At 38.0% G+C, this 23,710-nt stretch overlaps 1 protein-coding gene across 1 annotated transcript; it reads right to left on the bottom strand.

Annotated features, from left to right (window-relative positions):
• Nucleotides 1–15,789: 15,789 nt before the first annotated feature.
• On the bottom strand, nucleotides 15,790–18,506 carry LOC143586383 (uncharacterized). The gene is made up of 3 exons (XM_077067941.1): nucleotides 17,634–18,506; nucleotides 16,963–17,152; nucleotides 15,790–15,872 (listed from the first exon to the last, which is right to left on the bottom strand). Exons 1-3 carry the CDS (start codon nucleotides 18,504–18,506, stop codon nucleotides 15,790–15,792), a joined length of 1,146 nt encoding a protein of 381 aa, XP_076924056.1.
• Between the last annotated feature and the right edge of the window lie 5,204 nt (nucleotides 18,507–23,710).

Raw genomic sequence — 23,710 nt, forward strand, 5'->3', positions numbered from 1 at the left:
GAACTACTCGATCAACACGTAAACAGTAGACCGTAGCCTATATAAATACACGACAACTTCGCCTCAGGCGAAGTTGTCCATAACTTCGCTCGTTCAACAAGTTCGCCTAGGCGAACTTGTCAACAACTTCGCTTGGTTAACAAGTTCGCCTAAGCGAACTTGTCAACAACTTCGCTTTTACAAACAAATACACAAACAATATTACAGACTCGATTACAGACATTAGACATATGAACTACTGACATCTATGCACCAACAGACTCCCCCTTGGCAGTAGTTTCATATCTTGATCTTTCAGCTCTTGTCTCGTAATCCTGTATCTTCACGCGTGCACTCCTTCTCTAACACACACCGTGACTACTCGCTGATATTTCCTTGCTTCATCCTTCCAAGCAGGAATATAGAATATTTTCTTTTCATTCAACACTTGCAAATCAGCTTTCGATAAGTTAACAAGATGAATCGGGTCATACACCCTCGGCACTTCTTGTTCATCTTCGTCTTCCATCACGGCTTCAGCAGTCTGGCAATCAACGTACCACCATTTTAGATTCTTCAACACATCTTGAGGCATAGTCTTCATTGGAACCTCCTTGATGCATCGGATCGGTTTGTACTTCATCACCATCCATGGCTTGCCATCTGCTCTCAATCCCCTTTCTGTATCCTCCACGAGCTTTCCCTTCTGTGGCTTTTAATAATTCAAACTTCTTTTCTTTTATGCTTTCTTTCCACACGATCTTCTCAATCACTCTTGCCATGTTGTTGTCACTTCTATTTATCAGGCCCAACCTGGCCAAATCTTTCACCTCACATTCCGGCAACTTATTGAGAGATCTCAACATTCTTTTGAAGTATTGAATACCATCATAACGCTTCACCACAAACAACTTCATCTGTTCATCATATATCCAACAGATAATTCCCTTCTTCAACTCAGCATAGCCTTTGATGTTATAACTCTTCTTGAACATGGCTGGAACAGCAGGCTTCTTGGTCTTAATAAACCAATGAGCACAGCCTTCCTTCCACCTAGGCTGGTCCTCCCACTCAGTCTCATCCATCTCAGTATCCATGTCGGCTTTCTCAACATCAGGGATCTCGTGTTCAACGTCTTCTTCTACTATCTCCCCCTCTTCTATCCCATCTTCAATCACAATCTGCTCACCGATCTTCTCAATCACATCACTCGGCAGCACATCTTCATCAAACAACACATCGTCGCTGAACATATCATCGTCAAGCTCTTTTAACGCATCAATCACGTCATCCTCCACCAACACCACATCATCACCACCAGCCGCATCGGTAGACTCCCCCTCAGCTGTGGAAGTACCAAGAGCTTGAGAAGTTCTTGGCAGCTCACCACCTGCATCTTTCGATGCATTGGGATCATCGTCTTTGTCGTTTCTCTTCTTCGTTCTGAGCTCGTCGCCCTTACAGCTCATCTCCCCCTGAGATGCCAAGAACTCCTTCAAGGCATCTATGATTTTCCCATGCTCAACCAGGAGGGATGACTGTAGTTGATTTGCTTCCACTAGGCTTTGAATAGTCTTCGATTGCTCTGCCACGATCCGCTCTAGTGAAGCTATTCTCTCTGAGTCTGACATAGGCGAAGGCGAGACACCAGAAGCAGGCGTAACCGCAGGTGGTACCATACCTGATAACCCTGCAGCAGTAACGACCGTTGACTCTACAAATCGTGCAGCTACCACCGACTGAGTAAGCGTTGGAGATGGTAGTGACACGATCTCCGGAGTCGACGTCTGGATAGCAGTGATGGATGGAATGCCAGCAGATGATGTAGCCACCACGGGAACATCCGTAGCGCTTGTACTTGTAACCTGTACAGAAGAAGGAACAATAGACATACCAGACAGTGCGGCCGGAGCAAAACGTACAGTCCGTGAAGTCTCTCCAGCTCCCATGCCAGCACTGTCCTTTCCCGTCTTGATCTTCTTATTAGCTTATGTATGTCTTCTTCCTCTTCTGACTTTCATCATCTTCCGTTCTCTTTCTTTTCCCAAACGTTCTCTCTCGAGACACCATCAACCGTCTCCCCTCATCCATAATCTCATCCAAATCTGAGTCAGCTATCGAAGTTGCTGCTCTAGTAACACTTACACCCGAACCCTGTGCAGCCGAGACCTGCATCTCTTCAACGTGATCCATATCAAAATAACCTTGACCTCCAAAAACAGCGTCAAGATCTATATCCTCTGCAGCAGACACAACAGGCACAGCAGGAGCAGGAACAGCTTGAGTTGCTCTTGCCTGTCGCGGTTGAGGATCTCTGAACTCGTCCCCACCAGCAGGAACATACTCTGGGTTAATTAAAAACCCAAACAGTGGAGTATGCCTGGGACGACGTTCAGGGTTGCTCCTCGCACTCGAAGTGCGGCATTGAGCAAAGATACGTTTGCTCACCGATTCCACGTATCTTATCGGGCATCTCTGAGGTAGACTCGGAGCCACATGGTTCAATATCATTTGGATAAAACGTGGGTACATAATGAACCGCTCCCGAGACATCGCCCTTCTTTGTCTATCAATCTTGTAGAAGACCATTTGACTGAAGCTATAACGTTTGTTATAGGTCAGTGCAGTCATTGCAGACTGCATGGTCGCACCCATACCATCCGTGCCCGCCTTCCTCCCAGACATGCATACTATCATAACGTGCATGAGGAAGCGCCACTGATCTAGAAGGAAACCCTTCCTCCTCTGGGTATCACCTAATGGACCAGAGTAGCCCATTCGGAGAAACGCTCCATCACGGAACGGAGCTACGAACTCAGTTGGGTCGTCCCTAGTCTCTTCACCGAAGCGTAACGCCACCCAAATCTGTTCAGAATTGAACTGAACTTGTTGATTGTTCACCGTCGCTCGCATGACCGGGGGCTCAACACGACAGTCGTATTCGACCGTCTGCCAGAAGTCTTCGATATTCGGCAAGGATATCGGCAGAGTGTTTGTTATGGCATGAAAAATCCTCGAGCGCAGGAGGAAAGTTATGATCTCGCGGTAATCGTCAACGCCGCTCGCTTCCGGGTCAAGTGTAATGTACATATTGTGACCCGGGAAGAATTGACGTTGGTTATCACCATCGTCTCCTCCTGCACCACCAGCACCAGCTATCGCAGCCATATCTGCAACAAACGAACCAAGTTAGATAAATGTTAATGAATAGCACAAGTTCGCTTTGTTACCATGAGCGAAGTTGTGATAAACTCTGTATAGGCGAAGTTAAAGTTGAGGCGAAGTTGGGAACAACTTCACTTCAGCTTTAAGTTCGTCTAATTAATATTAATTAAAAATGATCTAGGCGAAGTTAATGTTAACTTCGCCTCATCACAACATCGCCTCAGGCGAATTTAAGTTTCAGGCGAAGTTACGGATAACTTCGCCTCAGTCGAACTTAAGCTTCGGGCGAAGTTACGGATAACTTCGCCTAAACCCTAACTTCGCCTGAATCTGAATCGGCGACAGTAAGTTTAATGGAACAACGTGCAGTTGATGTTTTCGGCTAGTTTAGACGATTAAATACTGTTAAACACAAGTTTTAAGGACATGTTGACGATCAGTATGTGTATTAACACGTTAAAACACAAGTTATGAAACTCGGTTTCAAAACCGATGGTCCGAGGGTTCGAAACCAGTCGAAACAAACATATAGACGCTTGAATGAACATTGAGAATGTGACATAACGGTATTTCGAACCTTGAATCTGTGTGAAAATCGGGAATAAATAACACGTAATCGGTAGAAATAACAAGTTCGCCGGAAAAGATGTCGGATAAGTTCGCTGTGGATATAAGTTATGAACAGGAATGACTGTTGATAATCCTTATATATGGGCGGAGTTATTCAGGCGAAGTTACGGATAACTTCGCCTAGGCGAAGTTAACCACAACTTCGCCTGTTCAACAACATCGCCTATATATTTACAAAATTTAACCTTATAAGTTTAACATTTTTCCAATTAAGTTATAAAACTTTCCTTTAAGAAATAAATAACATGATCAATTCTAAGTAACTAGTTAAAAATCATAAAACTATATAAGTACAAGAACGTAAAAAATTTAAAGTATAAGGGATCAAATTTCAGTCTCGATAGGGACTGCTACGTTTTTAGAAAAGATCCGAACAGGAATCATACTAATTACGTGACTGTCACATAGATCCGTGTTTAGCTGTATTATGACATATAGAGACAGGTTGTAAGCAGGTATTACTTAAAGTGGCTTTCATCGTTTCTGTGATACGAGTTAGGTTCGATTATGCCTCAAAATTTAAGTGGGCAACAACTCAGAAATATTGATGCCTCCTATCTATCCTCAAAGCGTATTTGGCTTTCCCCAAGTCACCCCGAATTGACTTCGACCCATAGTGTCTGATTAAGTTGTAAGTACTCTTCATCTGTTTCCCGTTCTTCTTCTTACTCTAAGATTGAGAAGTCTTGATTTTGTCATCTCTAATATGTTTCAATAACTCCAAATATATATATATATATATATATATATTTTTTGTTTTTTTTTTTTTTTTTAAATAAACATAGACTTCAAAGTAGTAATTAACTGCAAGTCCCGAATCTGGATCACTGCAGTATCTTGAGACGCTATCTTCACGGGAATCAGAACACACATGGGCTCGTGTATGACCGGGTAATCGCTTTTCTGCCTATCATGCGGAAAGATATATATGAAGACATACAAAACTCTTAAGGAGTTTCCACGTAAAATCAAGTAAATTTAGTTTGTATCACATATACTTTTACGCACCATAAAAAGTTACCATGACATACAATGACTGTCCTAAAGCCTTTTAAGCCTAATAACTGCACTAGTTAAGCACACAGACTTAGTATATCTATCATTTTCCAAGGTTGGATCAATTTTCCGTTTAACATAGCTAACGAACTTCTTACGAAGTAACAGACTTGAAAAACAATTTCATTTCCCTTTTCTTTCAAAATTTAAACATTATTCGCCCGACCAAAACAAAGTCTTCAGGTAAACGGCTATCCCGAAGATCCAATGGATCAGCTGGACCGACCACATACCAGTATGTGTCCTTCTAACTAAGTATGATCGACTAATTTTAAGCGAAAGAAAGAAAAACTCATCATAAACCGCCCCGGTCACTATCAGCAATCTGGTTAATGGCTATCCTCAAAATCTACAAGTAGAAAATGAGGACCAAAACATATCCGAAGACAAGTCCTTCAAACTGATGTAACCGACATATTTTTAAGCGATTAGTGACGTTTTTTTTTTTTTTTTTTTTTTAAATAACACAAGAAAAGCATGGTTACTCGGGATTGATCATCCCATTCAGTTCAATAAGGTTTTGAAATCTGGATTTGTCAAACGCTTTAGTATATAAATCAGCGAAATTATCAAGCGTATCCACCTTTTCAAGTATTATCAGTTTCTTCTCAGCACAATCCCGTATGAAATGATGACGTATGTCAATGTGTTTAGTTTTACTATGTTTCACGGGATTGTTAGTTACTGAGATAGCAGCTGTGTTATCAATGCAAATAGTAGTAAGTAAGAAATTCAGACCATAGTCGCGCAATTGTTGTTGTATCCAAAGAACCTGAGAGCAGCAGTTGGATGCTGCCATGTATTCTGCCTCACAGGTTGAAATTGCGACTGAAGTCTGCTTCTTGCATTGCCACGACACCAATCTGCCACCAAGAAACTGACATCCTCCAGTTGTTGACTTCCGACTCTGATTGCACCCTCCATAATCAGAATCTGTGTAAGCGACCAGCTCCAAGTCTCCTCCTCTCGGGTACCACAACCCCAGTTTCGGCTTGCCCTTGAGATACCGCAGTATCCTCTTTGCACCTTTCAAATGAGATTCTTTTGGATTTGCCTGAAAACGTGCACAAAGACAAACAGCAAACATTTTATCAGGCCTAGATGCAGTTAAGTACATTAAAGAACCTATTATTGCCCGATATTGAGTTGGGTCCACATCTGCATCACCGTCTACTTCAGCACCCAATTTGTGATTGACGCAGATTGGAGTATCATATGGAGAACTGTCCTCCATCTTGAAGCGCTTGAGCACATCATGAACATACTTTGTCTGATGAATGAACATCCCGTCCTTCTTCTGATCAACCTGCAATCCTAGAAAGAAAGTTAGTTCACCCATAGCACTCATTTCAAACCTTTTCATCATGACGGCTTCAAACTCCTGACACATGGAGACTTTCGATGCAGCAAATATAATGTCATCCACGTAGACTTGTACCAGCAGGATGTCGCTTCCATCTCTTTTGAAGAACAACGTGCTATCAATTTTCCCTCTTTCAAAACCATTCTCGAGCAAGTAATCCGATAAAGTTGCATACCAGGCACGAGGTGCCTGATGTAATCCATACAACGCCTTGCTCAACCTGTACACGTGATCTGGAAAGTCTGGGTCAGGAAAACCCGGAGGTTGCTCAACATACACAACCTCATCAACTTTCCCATTCAAAAACGCACTCTTCACATCAAGCTGAAACACCTTCATCTTTTCATAAGCAGCAAACGCTAAGAACAATCTTATGGCTTCCAACCTGGCGACAGGAGCGAACACTTCGTTATAATCAATCCCCTCTTGTTGATTAAAACCTTTTACGACTAGCCTCGCCTTGTTTCTTATAATAATCCCCTTATCATCTCTCTTGCACTTGAACACCCATTTTGTGCCTATCGCATGCACATTCTTTGGTTTTTCAACCAAAGTCCAAACTTCCATCTTCTCGAATTGAGCCAACTCTTCTTGCATGGCTTCGACCCACGAGCTGTCCTTTAAAGCCATTTGATAATTCTTCGGTTCAATCTGGCTTATAAAGCAGGTATACAGGCATTCATTGATTATTCCTGTCTCCTTAATGCTTGTATAAACACAGGTGTGTTCATTCAAGCTGCTTCTCGTTTGTACACCTGAGGACACATCACCAATCACATTATCCAAAGGGTGATCTTTATGAATTCTCGTGGTCGGAACAGAACCGACATGCAAATTATCTTCCAAATTAGAAGAGATCTCATCAATGGTTGTTTCATGCTGAGAGTGAAATGGATTGATAAATTCTTCTTCAGTTGAGGCAGCAGGGGTACCGATAGTGTTTGATGAGGAAGGTTGACATTTTTCAATCAGCTGTCTTTGCAATAGATTTTCTTCCTCATCGAGTATCATCTTCGTCGCAGCTCTTTCTTCTTCTTCAGAAATCTCCAAATCCAGTATGTTAAACGACTTAAAAAGCTTAACATAGTCGAAAAGCTCAGCAGGTCCATTGCTAGGTTTTGGCGGTTGGTAACTTGTGATGTCAGTGTTACACACCACCTCCACCTTGCAGGTCGAAGTATTGAAGACACGTCTGTTGGGTGTACCAACAACATAACCGACTAAGATTCCTTCATCGGCTACTTCGCCAAATTTAGAGTTTGTCTTCAAGATCGAACAAGGGGACCCGAATGGTTCAAGACCACTCAAGTTGGGCTTCCTCCCATGCATAAGCTCGTAACAAGTTTTACCAAGTCTCTTAACGGTTAACACTCTATTCAGAACATAGCAGGCTGTAGCGACTGCTTCAGCCCAGAACATCACAGGAAGCTTCGAATCTGCCAGCATAGTTCTGGCTCCTTCAATTAAAGTTCGGTTCTTCCTTTCAGCCACTCCATTCTGTTGCGGAGTATACGGAGCACTGTATTGATGTTCAATTCCTTTCTGAAGACAGAAGATCTCCATTTCAAAATTCTTGAACTCCGTCCCATTGTCACTTCTGATGAACTTAACTGTTTTACTCATGACGTTCTCAACTTTGGTAATCAAATTCTTCACCATTTGAGCCGTCTCATCTTTCGATTTCAGAAAATATACCCACGAATATCGCGAGTAGTCATCAGTGATCACCAAGCAGTAAGAAGTACCTCCTAGACTTTTTACATTCACTGGACCGAAGAGATCCATGTGAAGCAGTTCTAGAGTACTGGCAATTGAGTTGACCTTCTTGGTGAGATGGGATTTCTTGTGTTGCTTTCCCTTCTTGCATGCAATACATTTGTCTTCAAAGTTAAAACTTTTCAAGGGAACGCCCATCACAAGCCCATTCCTGACAATGTGGTTCATCTTCCGAAGATGAATGTGCCCCATCCTTCTGTGCCATAGTTCGGATTCTGATTCGCTTGCTTTCGTCATTAAACATGATTCTCCCGTGGCCATTTCAGTAGACCTCATATCCATCACATAAGTATTTGTATCACGTGGAGCTTTCATCACTATCCACTCGTCTGGTATTTGAAAACCAGGCTTCAACACGATCGCCTCATTCTTCGTGAAATGAACAGTATACTCCTTATCACAAATCTGCGACACACTCAGCAGATTGTGCTTCAGCTCTTCTACAAAATTCACATTCTCAAGTGTCATTTTATCATTGGACACCATTCCTTTTCCAGTAATTCTTCCTCCACTTTCACCAGCAAAGCTAACTCTCGCTCCTTGAATAAGTTTTAAGTCGTGCAACAAGTATTTGTTACCCGTCATGTGCCGGGAACAGCCGCTATCTACAATCCAAAGACTGTGGGCATCCCTGTTCAACTGTTCCTGCACAACAAAACAAATGATTAGAATCTAGGGACCCAAGACCAATTGGTCTTGGATCTATACATCCCGTACTTCTGCTTTCCAAAGTTAGCATCTGGATAATTCCTGTCAGTCCTATTAGGAAATCTCCTTGGAAATTGAGTGTGAGGCCTTCCAAACCTATGTGTATTGAAAGTATTATATCTAGCGGTTTGGTTATTAGCATTGTTAAACTGAGGTTTGTTTCTGTTAAAACCTGAATTAGTTACATTTCGAAACTTTGAAGGGTTTTCATTTTTAACAGTATTAAAATTACCATTAGACTTATGCTCAGTTTTAATAGGCCTCACGCCTCTGAATTTCGGCGTCAGAGGACAATCTGCAACAAGATGTCCTAACTTATTACACCTAAAACAACACCTATACTCCATTTTCTTTTCAAATGTTGTTTTGGATGTAGAGGCTGTGTTACCGGCCGTTCGTCTCACATAAGGTGGGACGTACGGGTTGAGTGGAGTATTCTTTTTAGAAGTTTTATCTTTTTCTCCACCAGTGGGTAACACTACCTTCTCTTTTGTCTTACCTGATTCGGACAACTTATCCGAATCCGATGAGACTGGACTAGTAACAGAAATTTTCACACTTGAAACAGGCGAACTCGTTTCGCCACTACTAACACTTGGTTCTTTACTCGTAACCTTGATTGGAGCTGTCTGAGGAACTTCAAAATCAACAGATTTCTGAACACTATGGTTAAAAGTGTAATTGTGGTTATAAGGTGGTGGAACCTCGTGACAACCAATTCCTCCCCTCTTTGTAGAGGTACCTTGATCACTAACAAGGTGATCAAGAATAGCTGAGGAATTTCTGAACTGTTCAAGTTTTCGGTTCAGTTCCACCACTTTCACCTGGTGGTCAGCAATCTGCTTTTCTCGTTCAGCAATCAGTTTAGTCTTTTCTTCTAAAACCTCATAACTTAGATCAATTACTTCAATTTTTTCAGCAAGTTTTGTTTTTAAGCTTTTAACATCTTTTTCACACGCTTTTATTTTAACTTTGTAACTGTTTTCTCTTGCTTTCGTAAAGTGATGATCTTCTTTAAGAGTTTTAAATTCAGCATCTAAACGAACATACTGATCAGTTATGGTAGCAAGTTGCTCAGACAAATTCTCACATTTAGTACAAAAAGATTTAGAGCTTACCTCGGAGAGTTGATCATTGTTATCTGTCATGAAAGCTTTTTCCTTACCAGTAGCTTTCTCTTCTCCGGTAGTCTTCTCACGTTCTTCATTCTCAACCTTAGCCATATTTGCCTATTCACTAGTTTCATTCGAATGCAGGTTCCTGTTGTATTCACCTGCTTCTCTGGACAGCATGGCATTGACTTCTTTACTACTCCCAGTGTGCTGCGCAGACCGGCCCTGACCACGTTCAACTCGCTCGTTTCTGCAATCTTTGGCAAAGTGGCCGTTTTGTTGACAGTTATAGCACCTCACCTTAGACTTGTCGAACCCTGGCCTGCCACCAACAAACTTTCTCCCCGTCTTTCTCATAAACTTCTTCACTCTCCTCACTATCATGGCCATCTGCCATTGTAAATCCATTTCCTCCAGATCATCAGCATCGATCTGGTCATAGTCTTCATCTAGCATCGCTGGATCAACCACCTTTCCTTGAATATAGTTTTCATATGAAGCAATAAATGAAGCATAGAGGCCAAACTGCTCTTCAGCAGATTTGACGCTCATTGGCATCTTAGAGTAATTATTGCTTGAGGAACTTGAAGATCCACTACTCTTGCTTGCTATCTGTTGAGTACCACTTGATCCACCCGCAACAAAGCAAACATCCACATTTGAGTTTACTGACACATGCCCCTCCTGTGAAGACTTGTCACAAGACTCGCCCTTCGAGTAGTAGGCGGCAGAATCAGTCTTTGAACTTGTATTGGAGTTTACTTTAGCACCGTACATGCCTGGATCTTGAACCTGATCCATAGATGTTTCTTTTCTTACCATATTAAGCTCAAAAGTTCTGAGCTTGTTGACAGTGGTTTCAAGATCATAAGTAGGGAAGTCCTTGTCTTCCCTCATCAGTACAGTATACATCTCCCATTTTGGTGGGAGAGCATCGAGAAGTTTTTCCACAATCTCTTCTTCTCGGTAGGAAATGGAGTAGTTACTCAGTTCAGTCATTAGATGATAATATCGAGTGATAATATCATCAAGAGATTCGTTCTTCAAGTACTTGAAGACTGAAAATTGAGTTTTGAGCAACTTTATCTTTGAAGCCCGAATACCTACATTTCCTTCAAATCTGCTCTCAAAAGCTTCCCAAAGCTCTCTAGCTGATGTATACTTTCTGAATGTATGGAGGATCTCCTGTGGAAGAGCCATTGTGATTGCAGCATGAGCCTTGCTTTCGGCTTCATACATCTTTTTCTCCTCCTCTTCCATTTTACTGTATTTCTTGATTTGGTCTCGACCCTCATACTCCATGATTGGTGGAATATATCCATCTTGGATGCATACCCACATTTTCGCATCCTGGTACTTAACGTATTGTATGAACAGATCCTTCCACGCGACAAAATCGGTTCCCTTCAGCAACCTTGGGGCCTTTGTGGCTGACCCCGCTTCAACTTCCATCTTAACAAGCTCCGAAATGTTGATCGACGACATCCTTCTTGAAGACTAAGAAACCCGAAAAATTCTGAAAAGGGCGAGTTAAAAAATTTCTTCTGAACAGTACTGTAGGCGAAGTTAAGGATAACTTCGCTTAAGTAATAACTTCGCTGGATTCTTCTTAAATTCGCGTGACTGGGCGAAGTTAAGAATAACTTCGCTTAGGGTAAGCGAACTTAGAGAGTAGGCGAACTTGATGAGAACTTCGCTGAGTTAGGCGAACTTGAGGATAACTTCGCTGAGTTAGGCGAAGTTGAGAAGGTAGGCGAAGTTGTAAATAACTTCGCTTCTCCTTATATCTTCGCTGAAACCCTACGTATCCTGACGGCAACTTCGCCTGATGAACAGCAACTTCGCCTGACGAACTTAAACTTTCTGCAGATCTGAAAATCGGATTTTAAAGACGATTTTGACGGTTTAAAGGCTTAAACACACTGGTAGGAGGCTAGAATGAGCAAAAACACCAAAAACTCGTCCCGTGAATACCCGAAATGGAACGAATTCTACACCCGCGTGAATATCCCGAACCACACAATCGAGCAAAAGCTCTGATACCAATTGTAGGTTCCTTGGACGGATCACACGAGATATCCCGATATACACAGGTGCGGAATCCCTGTGTAGATCGTTACGGACGTAGAATACAATCACACGAACACGATACGAACAAACTCACGTTATATTAATAACTCGAACCGTGTTACTTACAGACTCTCGACCTCACGTCACTTGACTCACTGAATTACACGTAAACTGAACTACTCAATCAACACGTAAACAGTAGACCGTAGCCTATATAAATACACGACAACTTCGCCTCAGGCGAAGTTGTCCATAACTTCGCTCGTTCAACAAGTTCGCCTAGGCGAACTTGTCAACAACTTCGCTTGGTTAACAAGTTCGCCTAAGCGAACTTGTTAACAACTTCGCTTTTACAAACAAATACACAAAAAATATTACAGACTCGATTACAGACATTAGACATATGAACTACTGACATCTATGCACCAACAATCTTGATAACAGCAACATTCATATCCCAACTCTTTGGCAATGAGTTCACCAGTTTGTTGTTTATTTCAGCAGTTTGCAGATAAATACTTCCTGATCTCATTTCAGTCACCAATGATATGAACCTTTGAAGTTGGGTTTTCAACGTTTCTCCCATAACATGATTAAACATGTTGAACTTTTGTCGCAGCAAGTTTTGGCGACTTCTTTTCATATCCCCATTTCCCTCATACAACTCGATCAGTGCCTTCCATAACTCTTTAGCATACTGAAGTTCTCTAAATTGAAGGGCAATCTCGGGTGAGAGTGCCATGTTTAGAGTAGAAAGATCCTTTTCATCTTCCTCAACTTTAGCAAAGTCATCATCGCCATACTATGCAACAGGCTTCACAATAACTTTAGTTGAGTTCTCCTTTTATTAAGTGATTCTATGAGGCCCCCTAATAATACTTCTCCACACTTTGGAGTCCTTCATCTTAACGTATTTATCAAAGCGAAACTTCCATTCACTAAACCCCTCATGAGATAGGAGACGGGGTATACGAGTGGTGGTCCCCATGATAGAGTCAAGTTCTTGATGGAGTTAAGAGTTTGTTGAACCATTACCATTAGTTAATTGATCCATATTAATAGTTATTTAAAGTCCAAATGTCTTATGATCCAGGTAAGAAGCCCAAATTAAAACTAGATAGGCCCAAACAGTTTACTTGGCCGAGATCAAAATTCACAGTTTATTTGGCCAAGAACAAACGTCACACTTGTTGACCGAAATCTATTGTTGACCGAGGACTAAACTTAACCGAGAACTGAGCTTGACCGAGAACCTTGAGTGTGACCAAGTTTGACCGAGAACTCAGAGTTTGACTAAACTTTGACCGAGAACCCCGAACTTGACCGAGAACTATGATTTTGACTAAACTCTGACCGAGAACTGAGTGTAGCCGAGAATAAACAACACCGAAAACTAGTTGTGGCCGAGAACAGCTAATTATTTCAGCCAAGATCTTAATTAAATGAATGATATTTGTAACCAATTGAATCCCGTAAATCAAGGGATTCAAATATAGTTTCCAAGTTGACCAAATCTCTACCAAAAATGTTGTTCTCTTTTTCTCCGATCAGAAACCTGTTGGAAAACAATAAGGCCACCAATCCTTTATCTCTTGAATCCTTGATATCACAATAACGAGCCTGAATAGATCTAAGGCTCTAATACCAATTGTAAGTCCCGAATTTGGATCACTACAATTGTGATATCAACCAACCAAGTATTAGTTCGGAAGCCTAATACTCGGTGACACAAGAACACTAACAAACACAATCACGTAACACAAGTAATGCTTCAAAACACACGTATTATTATTATACATCGGGTGCTTAAGCACAAATACAACCTCGTCTAGTAAACGCGTAGACGGCCAAAACTAACAAGTGAATGAACAACCAAAACCCTATACAAAGTATGCTATATATAGGGAATCAAAACAACTAGCCCAATAACTACCAAAAGCCCAGGGATCTCGGTTTACATACGCAACCCCTTAGACTAAGTACAAACCACATAAGTTTAGGCCCAACAATATAAAATACCATCCAAAAATTAATCCATACTTAAAAAACAATACAAAAGCATCGACTTTTAAACAAAGTTTTTTTTTAAAAAAAAAGGCACACAATAGATTCATGCCATAGGAGTGTTGTATGCATCGAGTTCACGATCGCTTAGAAGATGAAATTCACTCGCATCGCCATCCTCATCAACAAGAGTATAAGCACTTTCATTTCTTACAATAATAAATAAGAAGTTTTAGTTACCTATAATCATAATATATAATATATAAAAATTACATGAAAAAACGTAACATATATAAAAGTTACCTTGTGTTTGAGAAACCGGTTCATTCTCTTCCTCACCAAACATGGTATCAATATCATCATTATAAAGTTCTCCTTCCGGCTCTTCTTCAACCACCCAAAACTCCGTATGATTAATACTTTCATAATCAACAGGATCATAGGATCTCTTGGCATATTTAAGTCTAGAAAAACATTTACCCACATGTTTAAAACTTAAAAACTAAATTACGATTTACTAAAAAGAAATTTAAAAAAAATCAAGATATCGTACCTATTTTGTAAACGCAAGTTGTAATGAACATACACAAGGTCATTTAGTCTTTCATGTTCTAGCCTATTTCTTCTTTTCGTGTGAATCCTTTCAAAGACACTCCAACTACGTTCACAACCCGAGGAAGATGCGGTTTGACTTAATATTCGAAGGAAAATTGGTTTTAAATAATCCAAACTATGGCCTATTGGTAAATATCCATCCCAACTTTACACTTGCCTGCTGGCAGTACCAACTACTTGTGTATTTATTTTTAACGGGCCGCGACTAACGAATGTTAACTCCGTTAGTCTTTTTCTGACGTGGCCATCCCAGCAGTCAAATATCATAATACGTGGAACGTCTATGTGGCGGCTGACTGTGTATAAGGTATATGTTATCATCACCATCTTCAACCTAATACTCTTTACAACCAACAGCCACCACAACACCACCATTCCACCACCCCTGCAACCATCGTCGGAACCTCGGCCACCACCATGCCCAATCACAGCAACCACCACTGGAACCCATCACCTGCAACTGGCCATCTTCCGGCCATCTTCTCCGACCCCCAACTTGCCGGAGTTCTGCACTAATCTTGCCGGAGTTCACAAAACCCAGATCCGCTCTAAACCCACCACCACCACCATATTAGGGCAGAACTCTCTCTCTCTCTCTCCCCCCTGAAATTTACCCACCAACACCACCACCTGCCGCCACCAAACCCTAGCACCACCACCACCTTCTCGTCAATCAGTCAATTACAAGATCAAAAAATCCCAAATTCAATTCCTTACCAAAAGCCCTAATTTATATCAAACCTACCTCTCCAGATCTGCTCGGTAAAACCTTAGCCCCGACGCTTGGTACACTCCTCCAAATCTACTCGGCTCACAATTAATCGCATGTGGAAGCGATGGTGGTGGTTGATGGGTGGTTATGGTTGGGTGGTAGTATGAAGGAAGACGACGGTGGTTGGGTTGTGGGAAAGAAATGGGTGAGGAGTTAAACTGGGATGAGGGGTGGTGGTGGTGGTGGCTCGCCGGGGAAACCTAAACTGGGATGAATTGAAGGTGTCTGTTGATGATTGAAGATATCTGTTGATTGAAGGTGTCTGTTGATTTGCATGGATGAATTGGAAGAAATAATAATAATAATAATAATAATAATAATAATAATAACAACAACAACAATAATAATACACAGTCAGCGCCACGTTTTGTTCCACGTAAGACCATTTTTGACAGCTGGGATGGCCACGTCTGAAAAAGACTAACGGAGTTAACATCCGTTAGTCGCGGCCCGTTAAAACTAAATGCACAAGTAGTTGGTACTGCCAGCAGGCAAGTGTAAAGTTGTGATGGATATTTACCAATAGGCCATAGTTTGGATTATTTAAAACCAATTTTCCATATTCGAATGGCAAAAGTTTGCATTTTAGGATAATCTCCACCAAATAATCTCCACCATTCGGCTACAAAACAATAAGGTTATCAAAATAATATAAGAACAAACTAATATGTTAAATAATAACATGAGTATATACATATATATATATATATAGGATCATGATCATGAGAGAACTTTTTAGAAATTGAGAACTATGAGAACCATTTTGGACCACAAAAAACCCAAAAATAAAAAAAAATCATAAAATAAAAAAAATCACAAAAATCAAAAAAGTAAAAAAACCAAAATTCTTATTTTATCATCCCGGTTTCATAAAAAAACTCGGTTTAGCTAAATTATATATAGACATATGTATAATATATACATATATGTACATTTACATGTTTTTTTGTACACATATGTATAATTTAAGATAAATCTGTACATATGTGTATATTACGTAACTAAAGATTATATAAAATTATACGTATGTGTATAATACGACATTTTTTTATTTATTTTTATTTATTTTTTATTTTTTTAATGAAACCAGAATGAAATATAAGAATTTTGGTCTTTTTACTTTTTAAAAAATTTTATTATTTTTTGTTTTATGATTTTTTTAAATATTTTTTTAAAGGTGTTTTTAGTGGTCCAAAATGGTTCTCAAAGTTCTCAATTTTCAAAGTGTTCTCTTATGATCCTTACCCTATATATATATATATATATATATATATATATATATATGTGTGTGTGTGTGTGTGTGAGTATCATTACAGAACTATTAAATTATTTAAGAACTTGAAGGAACCCTTGAAAACTAACGTTTTTTATAAATTTTTTTGTATGTTAATGTTCTTTGAGAGTAGTTTTATCATTTTTTTATATCTATATCTACGATTACAATTTTGAAAATTAATTTTTATACATATCTATGTTTTGTTTTACACATATGTAAATTTGTTAGTACATAAATTTTACATATATGTGAACTTGTGATTAATATATGCAATCAAAATTTTTTATATGAAATATGATAAAACTACTCTTAAATAATGTTAATATATAAAAAATTAAAAAAAGTATTTGTTTGTTAAAGGTTCCTAAAAGTTCTTAATTTTTTTTAGAGTTCTTAAATGATATCAAACATATATATATATATATATATATCTTACCGGGTTTAGTAGCATTACGAGAAGCTACAGCACTACTCCTCCCAAAACAATCTTTAGCATCTCGAAACTTGCATAAAGTCATTCTAACATCTAAAACATCATCACCCAAAAAAGTCTTCTCAACCATATCAAGAACACCCCCTAAAGACTTCATTACTTTTACAAAAATTTTCTTTATCATACTGAAAAGCTGGATTTAACCAATATGCAGCACAATGAATATTTGAACAACATCTTTTTCCATCGAGCATTGAATATACCGTATATGGCTTATACAAATGTTTCTTTTCTTGAAATAATGCCTTAATTCCCTTATTTGCCCAATTCATCCCCTCAAAAATGTATGGCAAAAAAGGTTTTTCATCAGTATCACACAAACGCAAAACCCTTAACAAGGGAGTCATCACGATCACAGTAATCAAACAATTTCTCCAAAAAACTTCATTCATCAAAATTTCTCTACATTCATTAGCATTTCCCAATTTCAACATCTTTTTAAATTCATTAGATATAACAAGATCTTGCAAGTCATTTTTATGATCGACCAAACTTTTTAGTGCAATGAAGGTCGTACCAAAACGAGTAGGACCTGGACGAATGATTTCTGTCCACCCTTCTCTTTTCCTTAACCAATTCAAGGGCATCTTGTGATTATAAATAAAAGCAGTTACCTTAGATGCAGGTTTGACCAACTTTGCCACATTCTCTAACTCTGGAACATCCTTTAACGCAAGATTTAGACAATGATCTGCACAAGGTGTCCAAGTAACTGAACGATATTTCTGACATAACATTTGACCGGCACACTTATAATTAGCAGCATTGTCGGTAACTATTTGAACTACGTTCTTAACCCCAACCATTTTAGCAACCTCAGCAAACAAGTTACACAAATTCACAGCATTGCTCTCAATATCAGATGCATCTATATATTTAAGAAATGAAATCCCTTTCTCACAGTAAACTAGGAAATTAATCAAATGGAAATGCCTAATATCCCTCCACCCATCTGCCATAATCATGAAACCACATTCAACCCAATCACTCCTATAAGAATCTATTAATAACCCAACTGATTTTTTTGCATCTTTCAATAAATTGATCCTTATAGCATGATAGTTAGGTGCTTTGTAACCATAACATATAGATTCTATTTTATCTACCACAAGTTGATAATAAGGAGAATTACAAGCATTCGTAGGTATACATGCATCATAGAACCACATGGCAAGAGTCAAGTCAACATCGTGTACCTTTTCTTTACTTTGCATAGCCTTTTTAATAGTAGGTTGAGAAGGATCAGTTGTAACTTTTGTAAAGAAAGGATGAACATTCGGTGTAGCTTTCCTCTTTCGCTTTTGTGTTTGGTGACTTTGTTCATTTACTTCCTCAACTTCTTCATCGCCATCTAAGATGTCAATAGACTTACCTCTCGCTTTAACTTCAGTTTCTTTCAAAAGTCCTTGCATAGTAAAGCGAACATCTGCCGATACTTTTTTACAAGGTTCTACATCACCCTTGACGCCCGCAAGGTGTTTCTTCATCCTAGTTATACCGTCACCACGAACTTTTAGACAAAAATCACATATATATACTGATTTACCTTTCCCATCTTTTTGACATGTTACATAATCCCATGCTTTATCTAATTTTGCTCTAAAACTTGATTGAACAAGTGGCTCAGTCTGATGATTTGACATATTCTACAAAACAATAAACTTCTTTTAGGAGATAACACCATATGTAATCAATTAACTACTATATTAAGATAATAAAGCCATATATAATCAACTGAAAATCTCAATAGATGCAAGATGATAACCAGTTTTAAACCATTAATAAATATCATACATACAAAATTATTAAACAAGAAGTAATTTTTACTTTGGAATTTAAATACTATATCACTTAATAATACAATATGCTTTAGAAAACAAGAAACTCACCTTGGTAGCAATATAGCAGATTGGCTGTTTAAAGTATAAACTTCGAAGGGTACGTGAAAGGGTTGAAGTAGGCAGGTAGGTTAATTTTTAGACACTAGGTTAGTGCAAACTTAATTGTAAATGTAAAACAAAAAATGGGCCTAAAAAAATCCGGTGGGCTTAAACCGGTTCCCCGGTATAAACCGGTTTTCATACAAAACCGGCCGGTTCGATATTCAGCAAAACCGTTCAAATAAACCGGGTATAAAATACCGAGGGTCTCTCCGAAATCCGGTTGAACCGGCCGGTTCAAACCGGTTTTTAAAACATTGGTGGTACCTATAAGATAACAAGGTAACGTGTCTTTATAATAACCTAAACTTACTAACCTTAACCTAATTCACTTAAGATAGATCATGGTGGAGCGATCATGGATGCAAGAAAGAACTACACCACAAAAGCAATTATCTTTAAATCATTGTCCGAGGATATATTCCTTCTAGTTGCAACGCATAATAGTGTGAAAGTTCTTTATAAAGCAATTCAAGTTAGGCGCCTTGAGCCAAGTGAATGCAAAAGGATCAGTTGTATACACTTACAACCAAGTTGGAAATATTGAATATGAAACATAACGACTCCATTGATGATTACACTCAGCATGCTAAGTGGAATAGTCGCAAAGTTTCACTAACCTTGGTTCAATTTTTTATGGTGAGATCATTGTGAAGAAGCTACTAAACTTTGTCCCAAAGAACTCTTAAAATCTTAGCTGCCACTAAATAGTACATTGAAATGGACTCCATGCCATATAAGGATGTTACACCCAAACCAACTACATAATATGTCGCGACGAGACACGATTTCTCATGGCTCATGACACTATTTTAAGTAACAATAATTATTAAATTCATATTATTAAAAGCCATAATGTCACAATTCCAACCAAACACATATTCAAGGCAAAACATTTTCTAAGTCTAAGTTTACTAAATAAAAATCTTAGAGTTCAATATAGGCGATCTTCAAAACATGAGCATCTTAACTTGTAGCATGTATAAAGTATGTCAACACAAGGTTGGTATTCAATCATAAGTTTGATACAATCAAACATGATTTATGTTAGTAGCAATATTTGATATCTTATTATATTGTTCCATGTTTTACGTATTACTTGACTAAGTGTTTATTTTATGATTGATAGATAAAAAAAAACTTATATTGATAGATATAGTTACATAAACATAAGTTTTCATTATTTATTGCATTTTTCTTAAGTTTACATTGTTGCATATGACATATGATTCATGAATATTATCTATATTATAATATGTAAATAATGAGAACGTTTTTGTAACGTAGACACATGTTGCACCGCAAAAATATTTAAAACATAAACATGGTGCTATGAAAAACTCACATTTAAAATAACAAGTGCTAAACGTGTAAATTGACTTGACTTGACTCGACAAAAAATCCTAGATTAAAAAGTATAAGACTTAGAAATGAATCAAAGAAAAATACAATAATAGATATAAAGTAAACTATAGAGTTAGTTTCTTTGAATCGGGGTTTAACAAAGTAAAAAAATAATAATTAAGTTTAACGAGTTATATATAATACTAGCTGCGTACCCGCGCAATGCGGGGAGGTATGCACACAAACAAGTCATTGAATGCGTAACCGGTGTTACCGTTATTGTACGTGTGTGACTTCACAATAGTACGCGCGTAACCCGAAGATGGTATGTTCGTATTGCGGCATTGGAATCTTAACCGGTGTTAGTAAGCATGTCACACAACAAATGTACGCGCGCAATTTGGTGTCGGTGCGCACGTAACGCTACATTGAACTCGTCTTGACCAGCACCCCGTTTCGTTTGACATTGTTCTAACCTGAAATTCGTTATGACTTGACCCTTTCAACCCAAACCCGTCCCGACCTAAACCAAATTAATCTTTTTTGTATCGACTCATTCCAACCTTAACCTTTTAGACCCATGACCCGAACGCCTGAACCCACCCGATTTGTTTGCCGGTATTTAATGGTAATCACGTAACACATTAAGTTTTTAAAATGAAAAAGTATAGCAATACCATACACAAATTAAAGAGAATAAAATAATCATTTTTACGATATAACTTTTTTAAAAAAATATTAGCGTATGAAAAACTTATAAATGTTTAAACGTCTTCGGGGTAGTTGATTTAAATTAAAGGGTATATATGTAACTATTATATAGATTAACAAAATGTGATTAAAGTTAAAGGGCCAAACTTGTAATTAATTTTGAATAACTTAAAAATCAACCGTAACATGATTTTGCTTTTGCTAAAAGACAAAATTGTCAAAAGACTAAATTGCTCATAAAATGTCTTAATCTTATGCATTATAATTTATACTAAGGCTATGCGTAGTGGAGGGGCTACAAATAAGGGTGTTTTGCGTCGTGTGGCGCCCAGTCAGCAAGGGGTGAGAATTTGTTTTTGGGGTGTAATGGTGTAGGGGCTACAAATAGTAATATAATATATATAAATATATTAATAATATATATATATATACATGTATATAACACACACTACTAATATAATAATAATATAATCATCTCCTCCCCGGCGACAAATACCCCACGCCTTTGCCCATTTCGCCCCAATTTAGCCCAAATTTCCCCCAGGGGGGCGGTGTTCCACCCCAATATCGCCCAATTTCACCCATATATTTCGCCCAGTACACATGGCCTAAGAGCAATAAGTTTGGTATTTGTTAAAAATTAAGAGGTCCATCACTCATGCTTTATATATAATATAGATATACCAAGTTTGGTTTTTATTATTAAAATCAAGTTAAAAAAATTATAATTATATTTTAGATGTTTTTGTTTAATTCTTTTAAGCATAACAAACAAATGATGAAATTTAAAGTCGATTAAACGAGTGGTTAGGTTTTATTGTACTCGAAGACGGAAGTAGGTCTGATTTGCTTCCTACAACCCAATATATAAAAACGACAATACATAAGTTTTCTGCCCTAAATCAATTTATAAACGAGTTAACTGAAAAACCCCAAAATTCATAACAAACATAAACCCTATGTCGTAAATTATTAAATTGGATTTGGAAACACCTTAAGCCAATATATTTGAGAATGTTTAGGTGATATAAATCATTTAAGGTAAATCTTGAAGAATAAGTTAGATTAGGAGTCAAGTTATCTTTAGTGTAAAGAGTCATAGTCGAGAGTTAACCACAAAAGATGGTCACACCCTAACCTACGGCGGAAATACGGGGGCGTAAACTAATTGTCACAGCTCTCAAGGTTACTATCATGCACATTATAAGTTTCAATATCTATTAAATAAATTTCAAACCAAACAAATATCCATACAATATTTGAACAAAACAAAAGTGCATCAACAATCAAAAGTCATAAATAATATTTTCTCGTTAATTTTGTTATAGCATAAAATCCATAAGTGATCTTGTACTTCAGTTACTTCACATCAAACGTTAACATGCATATGCGTTGAAAATAAAAAAGTTTTGTCAACACAAGATTGAGTGAGCAACACAACAGTTTAAATGTTGATATAGAAAATAAGTAATTGCAACAAGTCATATGAGAATAACAAATTAACCAATGAGCAAGTATAATGAGATGTCGCAAAGCACAAAGCTATAACGTCTGGCGTATGATCATACTATTATGAGATTATGTTGGACCTCTCCGAATGCGGTTCACGTAAAGCATGTAAGCACATAAACAAGTAAGGTATAAATTGTTAGCATATAAGACAATAGTTGCAGTTTTATGTATAAGTATATAGAGAATTATGTATTTACACATATGTCCCCGAAACGTGGAAAAATAAGTAAAATAAGGGAATGTGGTACTCACCTCAATGACGATCAACAATGCTTAAGATTGATGAAGTAGCAATTAATACAAAAACATCCAATTGGAAAGCAAGAGTCATGATTTTAATCCTCCAAGCTACCAACAAACGAACTATACCATTTGATCCCTATATCAGCCAAAAATTGTACTAAAATACATCATAAAGGGATTTTACCACTAATCCATTGATTCTAATTGATTCTATATGATTTATTATATTACTACCCCTTTACCGCTTTATTCTGGAGGGTAATGAGAAGATGGGAAAAGTCACACGCGAACATTAAAGCCTAAAAGAAATGAAAGTAACGGATACGCTTAAGTAAAGATTTAAGATCGATTACAATAACTCGATAATCATTAATAAGTATTATCAAAGTCGGTTTTCACTAAAATAAGTTTAATTAGTTGTTATTATTATTAATATAACTAATAAATATTTAAAAAGAAATTTTTAACAAAAAAATCCCAAAAATTATGGGTGCCAGGGGTCGAAGCCGCTACCTACCCCCCCCCCCCCCCCCAACAACCCATTTATTTAACCAGCAGGCTCCCAAGCGACGTGCAATATGAAGTAACATCCTTTAATTATAAGCAGACGTTATTTAACAAAAATCAATAACAAACCCTAACAATTTCAACTGATCAAATCTGTTATCTATACTTGTTTAAGCCTTAGGGCTTTTGATCATCATGAACTCGCGATAAAAACCATGTATTCAATTACCTTGAAAGATGAGAGAAAGGGGGTTAACCAGTTAAGAGAACCAGTTAAGAGCCGGCGATGAAAGAGGTATGAATGAGTAATCAAACAATTAAGTTAACAAAATTAATTATAGGTTTTGAGTTGGCGATGGTTTAAGGATTGTGTGGGTTGATTTAATTGCGTTAATATCAACTCTATATGGTATATCAATAAACGAGCGGGTAGG

Source organism: Bidens hawaiensis, unplaced genomic scaffold (genome assembly GCF_021521415.1).
Source record: "Bidens hawaiensis isolate Kalapana, Puna unplaced genomic scaffold, B.hawaiensis_p1.1 tig00034640_1, whole genome shotgun sequence".
Lineage (NCBI taxonomy): Eukaryota > Viridiplantae > Streptophyta > Magnoliopsida > Asterales > Asteraceae > Bidens > Bidens hawaiensis.